The sequence below is a fragment of the Phocoena phocoena genome, chromosome 5 (assembly GCF_963924675.1).
Source record: "Phocoena phocoena chromosome 5, mPhoPho1.1, whole genome shotgun sequence".
NCBI classification, from domain to species: Eukaryota; Metazoa; Chordata; class Mammalia; order Artiodactyla; family Phocoenidae; genus Phocoena; species Phocoena phocoena.
The window spans coordinates 68,058,469-68,076,132 of NC_089223.1; the positions used below are offsets into that span (position 1 = coordinate 68,058,469).

General features: G+C 37.0%; 1 protein-coding gene across 1 annotated transcript in view; it reads left to right on the forward strand.

The window, feature by feature from the left end:
• The first annotated feature begins 447 nt into the window (after positions 1-447).
• The window catches only part of TXK (TXK tyrosine kinase), a 47,338-nt gene continuing 30,121 nt past the window's right edge, over positions 448-17,664 (forward strand). Inside the window, exons 1-5 of the mRNA XM_065878175.1 lie at positions 448-666; positions 1,734-1,836; positions 2,545-2,747; positions 5,285-5,350; positions 9,987-10,041. Coding sequence (XP_065734247.1) covers positions 602-666; positions 1,734-1,836; positions 2,545-2,747; positions 5,285-5,350; positions 9,987-10,041 — 492 coding nt within the window. The 5' untranslated portion in view covers positions 448-601. The remainder of the gene's footprint in view (positions 667-1,733; positions 1,837-2,544; positions 2,748-5,284; positions 5,351-9,986; positions 10,042-17,664) is intronic.

The following is a 17,664-nucleotide window of genomic DNA, read 5'->3' on the forward strand; positions in this document are numbered from 1 at the left end:
GCTTTCTTTAAATATTCAGTTTATGTTTGGACCTAATCCATAGAAAATTTGAGAGCCAAAAAGGTATAAATGTATTTTGATACATAATATATAAAAATAAAATAAATATGTTAAATTATATTATTATATAATATGTTAAATATATTTATATTACTTTATGTAAATATATAAAATATATATTAAAATATTTTTGAAGAAATGCGATGGACCTAATTCAAAATCCCTGCTAACAGATTTCCTAGGAGAACACTGTTTCTGGAATCATATTCTTTTGTATACTTGTCAACTGACATTAGCCCTGATCAAGGTAAAGAGGAATACAATGGTCATTTATCATTCACAGACTGAGGAAATGCATGAAACCAGACCCAGGAACAAGAGCCTGAGAAGGGAAACCACAGTGGCCGGGGTGCCAGTAACTTCTTTTTGTGTTAGTGACAGTTTTTCATCTTCTGCTAGTGAAGAAGGGCACGGTCAAGACTTTGCATATGCTTTGCAATACTTTCTGTCACCCGTACCCTCAGGGATTTCCTCCTTTGGACCAGCACCAGCAGCCTCCTCTATCCAATATCACGGACTCACGGCTTTCTAACAGTTGAGAATGATCTGCTTTTCAGATAATACCGTCCAGTCGATTTTCTGCTGTTGCTGTTCCGTGCAGAAGCGGTAAGTCTTCTTCCGAGGGCAACTTCTTGGAAATTAATTCATTCCTTTTCTTTATTGTCTGTCGAGTCTCCACATCTCTTTGTATCTGCTGTTGCCTCTGCCTGGGAAACCCTACTCCCATTTTCTTCCTGTTGAATGGCCATTCATTTAAAGCTAGCTGTAGGTCAAATGTCAGGTCTGTGATGCTTCCCTGATCCTCTTGGATTTAATTGCTCCTTCCATTGTGTTCCCAGAGCACACGGCTTGGTTCTTTATTTAATACTTATTTCATGTATGCTATTTATATGTCTGTGTTTCACTCTGTAATTTTTACCTTTTTTTTTTTTTTTTTAATTTTTACCTTTTAAGGGTAAGAATCCTGTCTTGTTTATTTGAGTATCTCCCCCAAACTATCAGTGTGTTTTACACTTTGGTGCCCAGCAAATGATGTATAAGGATAAAATCCAGCGCACCATGATAATAATAAGAGCCAACATTTAATGGGAGTGTTCTATATGTCAGACTGTGCTAAGAAGTTTGCATATTTTAGCTCAAGTAACTCTCAAAACCACCCATTTTTTTTACAATCCCCATTATACAGATGAGGAAATTGAGGCTTAGAGAGGTTACATTGCTTACCCAAGGCCACACTATGAAAACGGTAGACCTGGGATCTAAACTCATGTTCTTATCGCTACACCATGTCTACTTATAACAATAGATACCATCGAATGAGGTGATGCATGTAAAATGATAAACACTGTGCCTGACACAGAGTAAGATCTTCATTATCATGATTGTAATTGTACACCCTTAATATGCACCAGACTCTGTATTGGGTACATGATATGTTTTCTCAGTTTTATTTCATAACAACTCTATACGCTCTTAGCATCTCTAGTTCCCAGATTAAAAAAAATGAAGTTCTGAGAGGTAGTACCTTGTTCAAGGAAATGGAGTTTGGAAGTCTTCTAAAAAAAAAAACGATAGGAAGGAGATTTTTCTACCAGTTTGTGATAATCTAGTAGATTCATAGATAACTTGAGTACAAATAATCATTTGTAAACATGATTATTTTTCAATGTCAGACAAGTGAGGACACAAATAAGCCTTAGCAAAGATGAAGAACTTCCAGAAAAATACACGCAGCGTCGCAGACCATGGTTCAGTGAATTGCCAAGTAAGAAGCAAGTGAGTATCGTTTTGATGGGGGTGAAGAGGTAGAGGACGGTGGCATTTTTAGGGTCTGTGCCTCATGAGGTACCGTTTGCTGCCATGCCCAGAACCTAGTATCATGGTTGGCACATAATGAGTTCTCAGTAAACATTTAGTGAATCGATGTCCTAGAAGAAAGTGAAAGACAAAAACCAACCAACCAACCAACCAACAAAAACAGTTAAAATAGACTACTCTGCTATATTTTGGCAGAACTTGAAATTGGGGAAAAAATGTGTTCTGGCTACTGCCATTTTGAGGCCAGGATTAATTTTCAGTTCAGTGGTGGAGAATCAGTTTTCTTGGGAAGTGTGTTAAACCCAAGCACAAGCTTACAGCACGCGAAAGGGAAGAGCCGTTTTTCTTTTTCCAAGAGAGAAAAATCCTTGAAGTGAAACTATGAAGGAGGAAATACAATTTTAAGAATTGGGACATGAAAACAATTCAGTGCAGTGCTGGCAAGAGAATTGGTGATCTTGAGAATTTACAAAATGATGAGTGTGTTGCTGGATCTGGAAGTCGTTCTATAGTTAGTCATTTCCTACCTTTATCCCACCTGGTCTTCTGCTTTGGTGCAGCTGGCTGGGAGAAGTGAGGGGGCAGGCAGATAGGCTCTATCCCGATTCGTTTTTAGTACAGATCACTAAAACAATAGCACAACGACTCACTCTTTAGTGTTTACAGTCCAACAGGGGCCGAGTGCAGCCATCAAAACGCAAGCCGCTGCCTCCCCTCCCACCCTCTGAGTTTGCCGAAGAGATCCAAGTCAAAGCACTGTATGATTTCCTGCCCAGAGAGCCCTGTGACTTAGCCTTAAAGAGAGCAGAGGAATACCTGATCTTGGAGAAGTGTAATCCTCACTGGTGGAAGGCAAGAGACCGCTCGGGGTAAGACTGATGGCTTAGTCTTTACCAAATCTCTCATCTCTCATTCTCTGAAGACTTCTGAAGCATGACATAGACTCCGTGTAGTGGCTCATTTAATCCAGGTTTATAACTCTTCCTCGTAAATGAAACAGAAGCTGTTCCCACACCTCCCCATCTGTATGAAAGAGCATTATAGCACCGTGATTTCAGGCAGACTCTCTAAACTAGGTACATGTGGCTTTATATCCTGATGCTGCCGCGTACTGTTGTGTGTCCTTGGGCAAGTCACTTACCCTCTGTTTCCCTCCCTCCCTCCCTCCTTCCCTCCTTTCCTTCCTTTCTCTCTTTCTTCTCAGTTATAATTGACATATAACATTATATTAGTTTTAAGTATACAGCATAATGATTCAATATTTATATATATTGTGAAATGTTAACTACAAGTCTAGTTAACATTCATCACCATACATAGTTACAAATTTTTTTTCTTGTGATGGGAACTTTTACGAACTTTTATTTATTCTCTTAGCAACTTTCAAACATGCAATACGGTACTATTAACTGCAGTCACCATTCTATACATTATATCCCCAAGACATATTTATTCTGTAGCGGGAGTTTTATACTTTCTGATCCCCTTCACCCACTTCACCCCCACCCACCCTTGCTTCTGGCAACCGCCAATCTGTTCTTTCTATATATGAGCTTGTTTGTTTGTTTCTTCAATTTTTAAAAGATTTTACGTGTAAGTGAGACCATATAGTATTTGTCTTTGTCTGACTTACTTCACTTAACATAGTGCTCTCCAGGTCCATCTATGTTGCTGTAAAGGACAAGATTTTCTTCTTTTTATAGCTGAATAATATTCCATTGTAGAGATATATACCACATTTTCTTTATCCACTCATCCATCAGTGGACACTTAGGTTGTTTCCACATCTTGGCTATTGTAAATAGTGCTGCAATGAACATGGGGGTGCATATATCTTTTTGAGTTAGTGTTTTCATTTTCTTCAGATAAATACCTAGAAGCAGAATTGCTGGATCATATGGTAGTTCTATTTTTAATGAATTTTTGTTTCTTTATTTGTAAAATGGGAATGATAGTTCCTACCATACAAGTTCTTATTCTAATTTATGCTTTCTTTGGCAATTTGAATTTTTTTCCTGTTAAGCTCTGAGATAGAAATGGAAACAGTATCTTATTCATTTTCATATTTCTACAATGACTAGTTTTAGAAGTAAACATTGCAATAGTTTCTGAATTAAATTGGAAAGAAAAAAGACCCTGGGATGCAATAAGACTTCTTTGTGTCAGTTGCAATAGATTGCTAATGCCAGACTGGAGTCCTGGGTAGAGAAGAATTCTGAGGAGTAGGTGAGCTTTCTGGGAAAGAATGCTGGCACTGATTTCTGATCCTTGTCAAGATTTGGAGATTATAAGTGTCTAAGCATCAGAAGTACATACATACCTCTTTATTTATATTTTCCTGATGATTTGGCTGTGTTACCAGTTTTTGATTGAGTCTCAACATGTGATGGAGACTTTTCAGTGGGAAAAGAGGTATGATGTCCCAGTGATCACAGTAAGTTAGTAGGTTCAGGGCTGTGTAATTAGCTACAGCTGCAGGTGGCCTATTGGCATGACTCAGAGAGAAACAACAACAATTTTTAACTTCAAAGTTAATAACTGAATATAGTTGTTTTTTTTTGGATTCAAACATGATAAATAGTACCCAAATTCTGCTTTGCCGCACCTCCAAACCCAGTCTCTTTCCCAAAAGGAAGCACCATTATTCATTTAGTGAGTACTTGTCCAGATCATTCTCAATGCACTCATTGAAACATATGGTATTGTTTGCAGATATAATTTACCTAAGTCTGACCATACTTTATGCATTGCTCTGCAACTTGCTTGTATTCCTCAATAAAATGTCTTGGAGATCTTTTCATAATTTTAAATTTCAGATTTCATTGGCGAAGGTATAGGAAAAGTGAAACCCCTCCCCTGCCGATGAGTGTATAAATTGGTACATTTCCCTTCAACAGCAATTTACTGTATCTACTGAAAGATGTACATACTCCGTGACCCAGCAGTTTCCCTGCTTGGTATCTGTCTTAGAGAAGTACTTTTACTTGTACACAAGAAGGCATGTTCAAGTATTTCTTTCCAGCTTTGCTGTAATAGGGGCGTGGCTGAACTAGAATATTCTGTGGAATACTCTGTGGCAATTAAAAAGAATTAAGTCAATATCTTTGTAATTGGTATGCTTTTAATCTAGTCACTATGATGTCCCAGTGATCACGTAAGTACACCTTTTCCTCTTTGCAAAGATTTTTGTCAGAAAACGTCTTAAACTATTCACATTATAAGTCAGAAACTTAGTATTTATCATGCAGAGATTTTAGTTGAAATGAAAAAACTTTTCTTCTTTCAACAATTTAATTAGTCAAATGAATTTGATTTTCCCCTGCATCCTTGAGGTTTTTAAAAGGATTTTTGCCACAATAATGCCACAAATGTGCCAAGCATTTTGATTTTTGCTTTGTCTTTGTAGGAATGAAGGCTTAATTCCAAGCAACTATGTAACTGAAAACAAACCAACCAACTTAGAAATATACGAGTAAGTGTCCTCCAAAATATGTCCTATGGTTAATCTATGAAAAATATGTACATTTGGGCAGCTTATAAGTATACATAGTGTTTTTGGTCTGTAAGACCAAAGTAAGGAAAAGAAGGTAACACGGTTGGCAGCTTTAACCTAAGAGATCTTTGATCCTTGTAACGGTTGATTCAGAAACTTCTTTTTCTTAAAATCACTTTTGTTTTGTACGGTCAATTAAAAAAATTTTTGACAGTGACAATGTGAAACCAAACACTCATCTTGCACTTATTTTAATGCATGTCCTAAATGGAAAAGTTATTATTTAAAAAATGGGGACTTTCCTGGTGGTCCAGTGGTTAAGACTCTGCACTTACACTGCAAGGGGCATGGGTTCGATCCCTGGTCAGGGTACTAAGATCCCTCATGCCATGCAGCGTGGTCAAAACATTTAAAAAAATTAAAAATGGCATTAATTGTGCATAAATGAAATTAGACTTAATATATAGACACATGACTGTATTTAGCTCATGTTTTGAAATCTTTTAGAAATCAATGAAGTTGAGAAGTAGGCTAATGTAGTTTGGAAGAACATTTGGTATGTTACTAGAGTTCTGCTTAGAAATACATTCTTGCTACCCTTATAGATTTAGAAGACGGAAATCTTAGCAGTCACTCTGTAGATCATTCTGCCCCTCATTCTGCAGATCAGAAACTAAGGTTGAGATATTAAATTTATTTATTTTTGGCTGCATTGGGTCTTTGTTGCTGCGCGCGGGCTTTCTCCAGCAGCGGCGAGTGGGGGCTACTCTTCGTTGCAGTGCACGGGCTTCTCACTGTGGTGGCTTCTCTTGTTGTGGAGCACGGGCTCTAGGCACGCAGGCTTCAGTAGTTGTGGCTCGCGGGCTCTAGGGAGCAGGCTCACTAGCTGTGGCGCAGGGGCCCAGTTGCTCCGTGGCATGTGAGATCTTCCTGGACCAGGGCTCGAACCCGTCTTGAACTGTGAAATGAACAGGTAAGGCATTTACAGTTCGGTCCACCTTGCCTAGTATTACAGGTGTACTACATTCATAGATACTTCAGTCCTCCAGTCAATTTATTTGTTCAGTCTTTTTTATCGTGCACTTAGGATGTACCAGATGTTAGCTGTTCCAGGCCTTGGAAACACAATATGGAATACACAGAAGCAGTCCCTGCCTTCATGCAACTTACAGCTTCATGGGAAAATAGACATTAAACAACCCCAAATTCACAAATAAATATATCATTTTAAATTGTGGTATTATGAAGGAACAGTATGGGGCACAGGGAGAGGGAAGGGGATATAATTTAAATGAGCGTGTTGGGTGGGGAAGACCTTCCTGAGGAAGTGACTTGAGGCCTAAAGGGGGCAGGAGGGAGTTAGGGGCCGAGCGGGGAAGGAATGCTGTGTCCACATGGGCTTCTGACATTTCAGGGGAACCTTTATTCAGAGAAATATTTATGGCTACTTTGGTTTGAAATTAAATTATCAACATTACAACGTAAAACCCTGGTTTTCAGTAAGCCTTCAGATTTAACTTGTAAGTCTTGATATACCACGCATAAATCTAAAAAAGTTAAGAACAATCACCTTAATTCATACTCAACATACGAAATGTCTTTAAACAATCCATCCTATTTATAAGCTCAGTTAATTAAATTTCTGGAAACATCTAACTTGCATTGATAAACTGAATAAATTCAGTTTTCTTTTTAAGTATTGTACGTCACATGCCTGACAGGGCAAATTTGCAATTGTAATAGCCCTTTGTAAGTCCTTACATGATCCTGGAAGTGTAATAAGCTAAACAGATATATGTGGTAAATCGAGTTCTCTTATCCATATGAATGTCATTTTAAAAATTGGTTCAATTCCCTCAAACTTCAAATAACAAGTTTAAGATTAATTTTAAATCAAAGACAAAAACCTGATATGCCAGATTCTCTTAAAGTTATAGATATTTTAAATAGCAAACATTGATTATCCTGAGCTATGGAAATATGAGTCTGATTTATCTAATTGTCTCTACACTGAGTGCTTAACCTTCTCAGGGTTAGAAAGTCACTCAGTGAAGCAGATTAACCTTCTCAGACCTAATAGGGTTTCTAGGGCTAAAACTCAAGACCACAATACTGTTACTTATTGATCAGAAATCTAAGAATGGCACATGGGTGGCTTACATATATATAAGATGGTTGTACTCAACCACAGTTGGACGTACCGTGAGTCCAATCCTGGTGAGTTTGAGCCAGGATTTTTTTTAATATGTCAGTAGAAGGCCCACCACAATCCTGGGTATTGGGGCTTCTATTGAAATCATTCAATGTTAGTTTTTTTTTTTAATTTTTTAAACATTTATTTACTATTTATTTATTTATTTTTGGCTGCATTGGGTCTTTGTTGCTGTGCGTGGGCTTTCTCTAGTTGCAGGGAGCCGGGGCTGCTCTTCGTTGCGGTGCGCAGGCTTCTCATTGCGGTGTTTTCTCTTGTTGCGGACCATAGGCTCTAGGTGCGTGGGCTTCAGCAGTTGTGGCTCACAGGCTGTAGCGCACAGGCTCAGTAGTTGTGGCACAGGGGCTTAGTTGCTCCACAGCATGTGGGATCTTCCCAGACCAGCGCTCAAACCCGTGTCCCCTGCATTGGCAGGTGGATTCTTAACCACTGCGCCACCAGGGAAGCCCCTCAATATTAGTTTTATAATCAGTGTTGTCTCAGTAAAGGAGTTACAGCCTTACCTATTTGAAAAAAACAAAACAGAACAAAAACTCTTCTAACTTTCACCAACTGATTTAAAGAGATGAAATTCTGAAATACCATGCTCCCACCTCCTCTAAATTGCATTCATCCTATCTTTTCCTGCCTTACATATATCATTATAATAATGCAGATGGAATTCTGCATTATTTTAAAGGGTCTTAAATTCATCATATACTTCTATCTGGCTCTTTTGTTACTACTTTGAAGTCATTCTAAGTATGACTTCCACGTGGATGGATTTTTAATTTATATTTAGTCAAAATTAATATATTTATTTTATTTATCACTATAATAAATAAGTACAAAGCAACAAAATTAACACCAACACAATAGCAGGTAAAAAACATTATTGAGAAAAAAATCAATTTATGTTAATCTCTCCCCTTTCGAGTACATTATGCAGTCTTGGCTTTTTATAGCTTCAGTTATTTCAGTGAGCTATAATCATCATTCTCCTTTTAGCACCCATATTTCAGAACTTAGCCAGTGGGGGGCCCATTAAACTGGTTCCCTGTGTCTTTAATTCTGCCTCATTTATTTTGAAAGAATTTCTTCTTTCTACAGCAAGAGGTCTCAGACTCATCTTGAAATTCCCTTCCACAATATGAATAGTCATTAAAAAGTACTGAATGATATGCACAGTTTAACATCACAGTTACTCTTGTTTCCACTAGCAGTAAGTAGTCATATAGTCATATTACTTTGATTAGAATCATCTGTAATCATCCCCTATTCTCTGTGGTTCATCTTTTTAAAAGACTGTTTTCAATTGGAGGGCATTAGTATTTAAAGAACCTGACCATTCTAATTTAGTGGCAACTTTCTACTATTGAAGGAAGTCCACATTGATGAGATAGGTTCCATCCTCCAAGGCAGGTCTGAGTTTCAATCAGCCACCTTTGCGCTCCCCCCACTTGACTTACTGCATGGTTATATATGCACTCTTCCTTCCACTGTCCACAAAAATATTATTTCTGGTAAAATTAGAGTAACTCCTTTTTAAAATCTTGTTTTGAAATGAAAGCTTTTCCATTTTTCTGTCTCTCGCCTTTGTTCTACCGTTTCCTCTCTCTTTCCTGTACCACATTTGCCTACTGATTGTGTTGTTATACCAAACCATGTGTTTAAATTACAGTGTTACTTAATTATGATCACTGTGTGTAGCTCTGGTATTTTAAAGTCATTTAATGATGGCTTCATGCAGAGATAACAGCAAGGTCGGAGGCGGAAAAGGGCTTCGTGAGTTTGAGTCAGGAAAGATTCCCAATGTGGCCCAAGCTTAGTAAGCGAGGGGAAAAAGAGGACCACCATGAGGCCCGTGAGGGATTGGGGCAGGGTGATTTGTATATTGGTTGTTTACGCTATCAAACCACTGACTTTACCACAAGGTAACAAACTTAGGAGAGTCAGATAAGTTGGTGTGAGTTTTAAGTTCAGAAAGATAACGTAACACATATATAAGCATGTAAACAAGATGTTCCTGAGGGGAAAGAAATGGTTATTTTTTAGTTTGTTTAACCAAAGCTCTGTAAGGTGTTTATTGAAGATGATGACTTCCTAACCACATACCTTTTATGGAATTTTCAGGAGGTTATATCATTCAAAATTATATACTAAGTGTGTGTCAGAAAGTTGAATGGAGATGTGATAGAATAAGTGAGATCTTGGCTTGCAATCAATAAAACTGTATTAAACTAATGGACACATTACAGTACGTTATTGTTTATCTGAGTTAAAAATCACTCCGTTTTCTAAAATCAGTTCTGGAGAAAGTTTTTAAAAATGAAGGAAATGGAGCAGCTTGGGGTTTTTTGGGTTTTTTTTTTCTGGAAAGAAATAGAACATAACATTTAAAAATTATTTTTATTACTTTTACAGGTGGTACCATAGAAATATCACCAGAAATCAGACAGAACGTCTTTTGAGACAAGAGGTAATTCAATTTATTTGTGAATAAATTTGTGAATATTTTCAAAATTTCTGAGAGAGGCACATTATAAAGACTTTACCCAACTAAAAAGTTGTATTACTCACTGGTTTTGTTTTTTTAGCTTTAAAATATTCTTACAACTTCATCTCTACTATACATTTTTTAAGTCGTAAGCTAGATATCTTTGTATCAAATCATGTTTTTCATTGATTTTCACCATAATTTCAGAAATGTCTTTCTCCTGAAATGATTCCAGCTCTAACATACTAAAACTCCTTCATTCACTCTGAAGTGCTTTCTGCCAGAAGGGTCTCTGTTTGGATTGCCTGTGTACCTTTGCATCAATGACAATCCAATATATAGTCTGCCCTCCTGAGCTTAGCTTAGACTCATGAAAAACACAGATATAGAAAAATACACGGGGCTGCACTTTCGTTCTTGGGAACAAAAGGAAGAGTGGAGTAGCCAAAATATCAAACTCAGATCAAAACTGCTCATCTAGGTCAAAACAAAACAAAACTGTGTATAGTTTAAATTTCCACCTGACGGTAAATATCAACTGTGGGTAAATGTACAGTCAGAACTAGAAAGTAAGTGAGAAGTATATGTGTCATTATGACCTGGTGTCGGATATTGAGGAAATCTAGAAATATGAGCGAGAATCAGGTCTGTATCTCAAAACTCAGTGCCAGTAATGGCTTAGGACACAGGGATGGTCCAGTTAGTAGCTGGGGGACAGGCTGAGCACGAGGGACACAGACCAGCCTCAGGTGGTGGTGGGGACAGAGGCTGGAGGTCTGGCCTGGCCTCACTGGCTGCAAGGAAATGGAGCATGGCAGCAAATGCAATATCTGCCTGGCATGGTGACATTATACATTAGTGGGTGCAGAATGGACAAAGAAGGTGTGATGACAGGCAGGCAGAAGTGGAGAAGGGAAGTCGAAAAGTAGGTCCACAGTAAGCAAGCTGGTCACAGGTAATATGGCCTGAATCTCTGGGCTGGGCAGGTCCTACATGAGGTTCTACATCTGAGAGGAAACCAGAACGGGGCAAGTGTCTGACCTCCCTACAAAGGCTAGAATGGGGAATTTGGTAGCAAACCTTCCCATACCCACAACCCAGATATCGTAAATATCAATAGTAACATTGGGTCATAACATTCTTTAACAAAATAAGACATTACAGATACAGTTAAAGCCCACCCCCTCCCTCATCTTTCTGGTCCTCACTCACTCAGCAGAGGCAACCACAGTAGAAGGGTGTGTTCCCATTTTGTCCATGTGTTTAATTTTTTTTTTTTTTTTACGGTACGCGGGCCTCTCACTGCTGTGTCCCCTCCCGTTGCGGAGCACAGGCTCCGGACGCGCAGGCTTAGCGGCCATGGCTCACGGGCCCAGCTGCTCCGTGGCATGTGGGATCTTCCCGGACCGGGACACGAACCCGTGTTCCCTGCATCGGCAGGCGGACTCTCAACCACTGCGCCACCAGGGAAGCCCTAAATGTTTTAAAGATGTGCTTTTCACATTTAGATCTTTAATCTGTCTGAAGAGTGTGTATGATATTTTAAATATATACATATTTTTCCTCTATATCTTAAAATATTTTTGTAATTTACATATTTTCTGATTTTTATTTTTAAAAATATGCCTGGTTTACATCCTGTTTGGTTATGAAGCATTTAAAATATATTGCTTGTTTGGGTTTCCTAATATTTTATTTAGCATTTGTCCTATCAAGTTCAAAGTTAGCCTGGCTTCTAATTTTCTGTCCTCTTTGTCTGGTTTTAGCATAAAAGTTATACTAGCATCATAAAATGAGTTGGCATGTGGGGTTTTTATCTCTTTTTCCAATCTCTGGAATTGTTATATTAGATAGAAGTTATTTGTTTCTTGAAGGTTAGATATATCTTTTGTAAAATAGTCTGGCAAGCTGCATTTTCAAACAGATAGATATTTGATTACAATTTAATTTCCTTTTCCGTTTGCGTTTTCTTTTTTTTTTTTTTTTTTTTTTTTGCGGTACGCGGGTCTCTCACCACTGTGGCCTCTCCTGTTGCGGAGCACAGGCTCCGGACGCGCAGGCTCAGCGGCCATGGCCCACGGGCCCAGCCGCTCTGCGGCACATGGGATCCTCCCGGACCGGGGCACAAACCCTCATCCCCTGCGTCGGCAGGCGGACCCTCAACCACTGCGCCACCAGGGAAGCCCCTGTTTGCGTTTTTTGGGGGGATTTAATTTATATTTACCTAAGGAATTGCCTATTTTATATTTATTTTCAAATTTATTGCATAAATTATTTATGGAAGTATCTTATAATTTTATTAATTTCATATTTCAATAGTCAATAAATTTTTATACTTCAAAAATCAAAAGGAAGGACTTTGAATTTTCTTTCATCCTTGTCTCCAACCCATCAATTTCCCTCCAAACTACTATTATTAGTTTGTTTTGTGTCCTTTCACAGATATTTACTACATATGCAAGCAAGTACAATATATCAATATTTTCTTGTGTTATTTTTATGCAAATGGTAACATAATTATTATACTTTTCTGTACATTAGTTTTTTTCACTTAATAATATATTTTAGGAATCTTTCCACATCAGTATGTAAAGCGTCCTCATTCATTTTACACCTGCATAGTATTTCTTAGCATGAATGTGTCACAATTTATTTTTTTTAATTAATTATTTTTTTTTGGCTGCGTTGGGTCTTCGTTGCGGTGCGCAGGCTTCTCATTGCAGTGGCTTCTCTTGTTGCGGAGCACGGGCTCTAGGTGTGCGGGCTTCAATAGTTGTGGCTCACGAGCTCTAGAGCCTACGCTCAGCAGTCGTGGCACTCAGGCTTAGTTACTCCGCGGCATGTGCGATCTTCCCAGACCAGGGCTCGAACCCGTGTCTCCTGCATTGGCAGGTGGATCCTTAACCACTGCGCCACCAGGGAAGTCCCTGTCACAATTTATTTAACCGATCCTTCATCATAGAAATTTAAGTAGTATATACTTCTTTACTATTAAAACAGTCCTGCCGTAGGTAACCAACACATTTGTCTTCTTTCCATTTATGTGAGAATATTTGTAGGATAAATCACCAAAGGTGGAAATTCTGGGTCAAAGAGAATGCACATTTCCAATTTTGTTAGATATCACAATGCCCTCTATAAGAGTTGTATCAATTTATACATCTGTCTTACATTTAGACATGTAAGAGAGTGCTTATTTTCCCACAACATCTTCAGCAAGCATTTTAATTAAGCATTTGGAACTTTGCTCTCTGACATCTCATCTCAGTGTGATTTAATTTGCTTTTCTTTTATTCTGGGAATGTTAAGTAGTTTTTTCTATATTAAAGTCTATATATTTGTATTTCCTTTTCTGTAGCTGTCCATATCCTTTGCAAAATTTTCTGTGGGTTTTTTTGGTGCTTCCCTCACAATTTGTAGGACCTAGGTAGCTATACTGAGGAAATTAACTCTTTGTGATATGTGGCAATATTTTCTCCAATTTTTGCTTTGTGTTTTTTTTCTTGCCATGAATAGTATTTGAATTTTTAAGACAAATTTTCGTAAGACTTCAGGGTTTGTGTCAGGTTAGAATTGCCTTGTCCACTCCAAGGTTATAAAAAGAAATTCCCATGTTTCTTGACTACTTTAGTGACTTTATTTTTTATGTATACATGTTTGATCCATTTATAATTTTTCCTGTTATCATGAGGTTTGGATTCAAGTTAATTTTTTTCTTTACCAAGTGTCCTTCTTGTCTGTATTGATTTGAGATGCCACTTTCATCATAAACACAAAAAACTATGTCTGGACTTACTACATGGTTTCATTGATCAGCCTGTCTATTCATGTTCTGCCATTATAATGTTTTTAAACACTGAAGCTTTCTCTGGTGTGGCTAGCCTCCTTTCTTCTTTTTTAGAAACATTCTGGAGACACATATTTTGTCCATATGAACTTCAGAATTACTTTGCCTCATTTAAAAAACTTTCCTGTTGGTTGCATTAAATTTACAGATTAATTTAGAGAAAATTGTTCATGCATTACAGATCAGTGGGGTTTAGGGACCAATTTGTTCCAGGACCCATATATTAATTACTCATATAGAAAAAATTAAAATTAGGTCCCTACATCAAGCAAAAACAGATCTTAGATGGAGTTAAGACCTAATAAGAAAAAGCAAATACTTTTGTATTTTTCAGGATCATTTTAAGGTTTTCTTCATTTAGCCCTTGCACATGGATTTTTAAGTTTATTTTAAGGTATTTTATCTTTTTGTTGCTATTATAAATGGGCTTATCTTGTTATTTTTACTTTTGAAAGCTCTTGATTTCTGTGAATTAGTTTGTAACTGATGACTTAGATGAATTCAAAAAATTTTTGTAGTATTTTTTCAGGCAATTCTCTTGGGTTTCAGGTATGTAATCTTATCAGCAACAAACAGTGATTATTTCAACCCTCTTTTACAATTTTAAATCAGTGTTGCTAATTTCTGCCTCATTTAATTGCACTGGCTAGTATCTCAGAACAGAATTAAATACCAGGGCTGACAGTGGGTATTTCTTTTTTCCTGGTTTTAGTTAGAATGATTTCTACATAAAACATGATGCTGGACTTGGGACTAAAGTAAATAAGGGCTATTGTGTTAAAGAAGTACACATATATTACCATTTTATAAAAAATAAGAAAATCCTGATAATATAAGTTGAAATTGTCAAATGCTTCTTCAACATCTATGGAGTTGTTGATGAGATTTTTCTCCTCAGATCTATTAAATGATGAATCATATTAATAAAATCCCTAATATTAAATTACTTGTGCATTCTTGTATGTAATCCCTCTTGGTCATGGTATATTATTCTTTTATTGTGCTACTGGATTCAGTTTGTTAGGATTTTTTTTTTTTTTTTTTTTTTTTTTTTTGCGGTACGTGGGCCTCTCACTGTTGCGGCTTCTCCCGTTTCGGAGCACAGGCTCCGGATGCGCAGGCCCAGCGGCCATGGCTCACAGGCCCAGCCGCTCCGCGGCATGTGGGATCCTCCCGGACCGGGGCACGAACCAGCGTCCCCTGCATCGGCAGGTGGACTCTCAACCACTGCGCCACCAGGGTAGCCCCTAGTTAGGATTTTTGCATTGATATAAATGAAGACTGGTTAGTTGTTTTCCCTTTTGTACACAATCTTTGCTGTGTTGTTGGTATGGATGTTAAACCACTTTGTATAATTTAGAAGTTTTTCTTCTTTCATATGTTCTGGAATTATTTAATTGATCTATCATTTCTTTAAGATTTAGTAACATCACAAGGTGTAACTATGGTGCTTTTTAATGTTGTAGCTCTTTTAAAACCTTATCCGTGTTTCAGTTCAATTGGTCCAGTAAGATTTCTAGCTTTTCTGGAATCAATTTTGATAAATTTTATGTTTTGCTAGCTAATTACCCATTTTATTCAAGTTTTCAAATGTATTTTATAGAGTCAAGAAGATTCTTTAATTTTTTTCTGGATGCTTGTGACTTATTTTTTAATAGATTCACCCCATTATTTATTGATTAGGTTAAGTAGTAGTTTATCTATTTTATTGTTTTTCCCTAGGCAACCAGACTTTGAATTTAATTACTTGCTGTATTATATTTTTATAATTTATTATTTTCTGCTTTTGTCTTTATTTTTTTAGAATAATGCAATTGATAAGGAAATGTAGTTATTTCTGAGATATACATTTTAAATTAATAACTAGAATTATGACTTATATCGTTATGTCAGAACATATAAGATTTTTAGAAATTTCATGTAATGTCTGAAACATTTATATTAACATATTTCCATACAAATAACCCAAAGAAAGATTAGTATTAGTTGTTTTTTTTTGTACTGCAGGTTCTTATCAGTCATCGATTTTATACACAGCAGTGTATACATGTCAATCCCAATCGCCCAATTCAGCACACCACCACTCCCACCCCACTGTGGTTTTCCCCTCTTGGTGTCCATACGTTTGTTCTCTACATCTGTGTCTCAACTTCTTTCCTGCAAACTGGTTCATCTGTACCATTTTTCTAGGTTCCACATACATGCGTTAATATATGATATTTGTTTTTCTCTTTCTGACTTACTTCATTCTATATGACAGTCTCTAGATCTTTTCTTCTACTTTACTTGGGTTTATTTTATAATTCTTAACCTAACTTCTTGAGTTGGATCTGTTTATTTTGTATTCCTTTCATTTATTGATATAAATAATGAGACTGTGAATTTATTTCTGAGTATTGCCTGACCGATATAACAGAGGTCCTGATATGTAGTGTTTCCTTATTAATTTCTAGATTTTTTCATTTTAATTTGAATTTCCTTTCTTAATTGAAATATGGTTGACACACAATATTATATTAGTTTCAGGTGTACTGCATAGTGATTTGATATTTGCATACATTATGAAATGATCACTGTTAAGTCACCATCTGTCCCTTTACAAAGTTATTACAATATTATTGACCGTATTTCTTATGTTGTATATTACATCCCTGTGGCTTATTTATTTTATAACTGGAGGTTTGTAATGCAGTCCCCTTCACCTATTTCATGCCCCCTCCCAACCCCCTCCCATCTGGCAACCACCCATTTGTTCTCTGTATCTATGAGTCTGTTTTTCTTTTGTTGGCTTGTTTGCTTTGCTTTTTAGATTCCACATATAGGTGACATCATATGGTATCTGTCCTTCTCTGTCTGGCTTATTTCACTTAGCATAACACCCTCTAGGTCCACCCATGTCACAAATCGCAAGATCTCATTCTTTTTTTATGGCTAAGTAATATTCCATTGTATATATATGTACCACATCTTCTTTATCCATTCGTCTGTTGATGGACACTTAGGTTGCTTCCATATCTTGGCTATTGCAAATAGTGCTGCTATGAACATTGGTGTGCATATATCCTTTCAAACTAGTGCTTTCGTTTTCTTTAGGTAAATATCCAGAAGTAGAATTGCTGAATCATATGGTAGTTCTATTTTAAATTTTTTGAGGAATCTACATACTATTTTCCATAGTGGTTGCACCAATTTATAATTCCACCAGTAGTACACAAGTGTTCTCTTTTCTCCACATCCTTGCCAACACTTGTTATTTGTTGTCTTTTTGATGACAGCCATTCTGACAGGTGTGAGGTGATATCTCGTTGTGGTTTTGATTTGCATTTTCCTGATGATTAGTGATGTTGAGCATCTTTTCATGGGTCTGTTGTATATCTTCTTTGGAAAAATGTCTATTCAGGTCCTCTGCCCATTTTTAAATAGAATTGTTTGTTTTTTGATGTTGAGTTGTATGAGTTCTTTGTGTATTTTAGACACTAACCCCTCTTCAGATATATCTTTTGTAAACATCTACTCCCATTCAGTAGGCTGCCTTTTCATTTTGTTGATAGTTTCCTTCACTGTGCAGAAGCTTTGTAGTTTAATATAGTCCTATTTGTTTATTTTTGCTTTTGTTCCCCTTGCCTGAGGAGACAAATCCAAAAAAATGTTGTTAAGACCGATGTCAGAGAGCATACTGCCTGTGTTTTCTTCTAGGACTTTTGTGGTTTCAGGTCTTACATTTAAGTCTTTAATCCATTTTGAGTTTATTCTGGTAT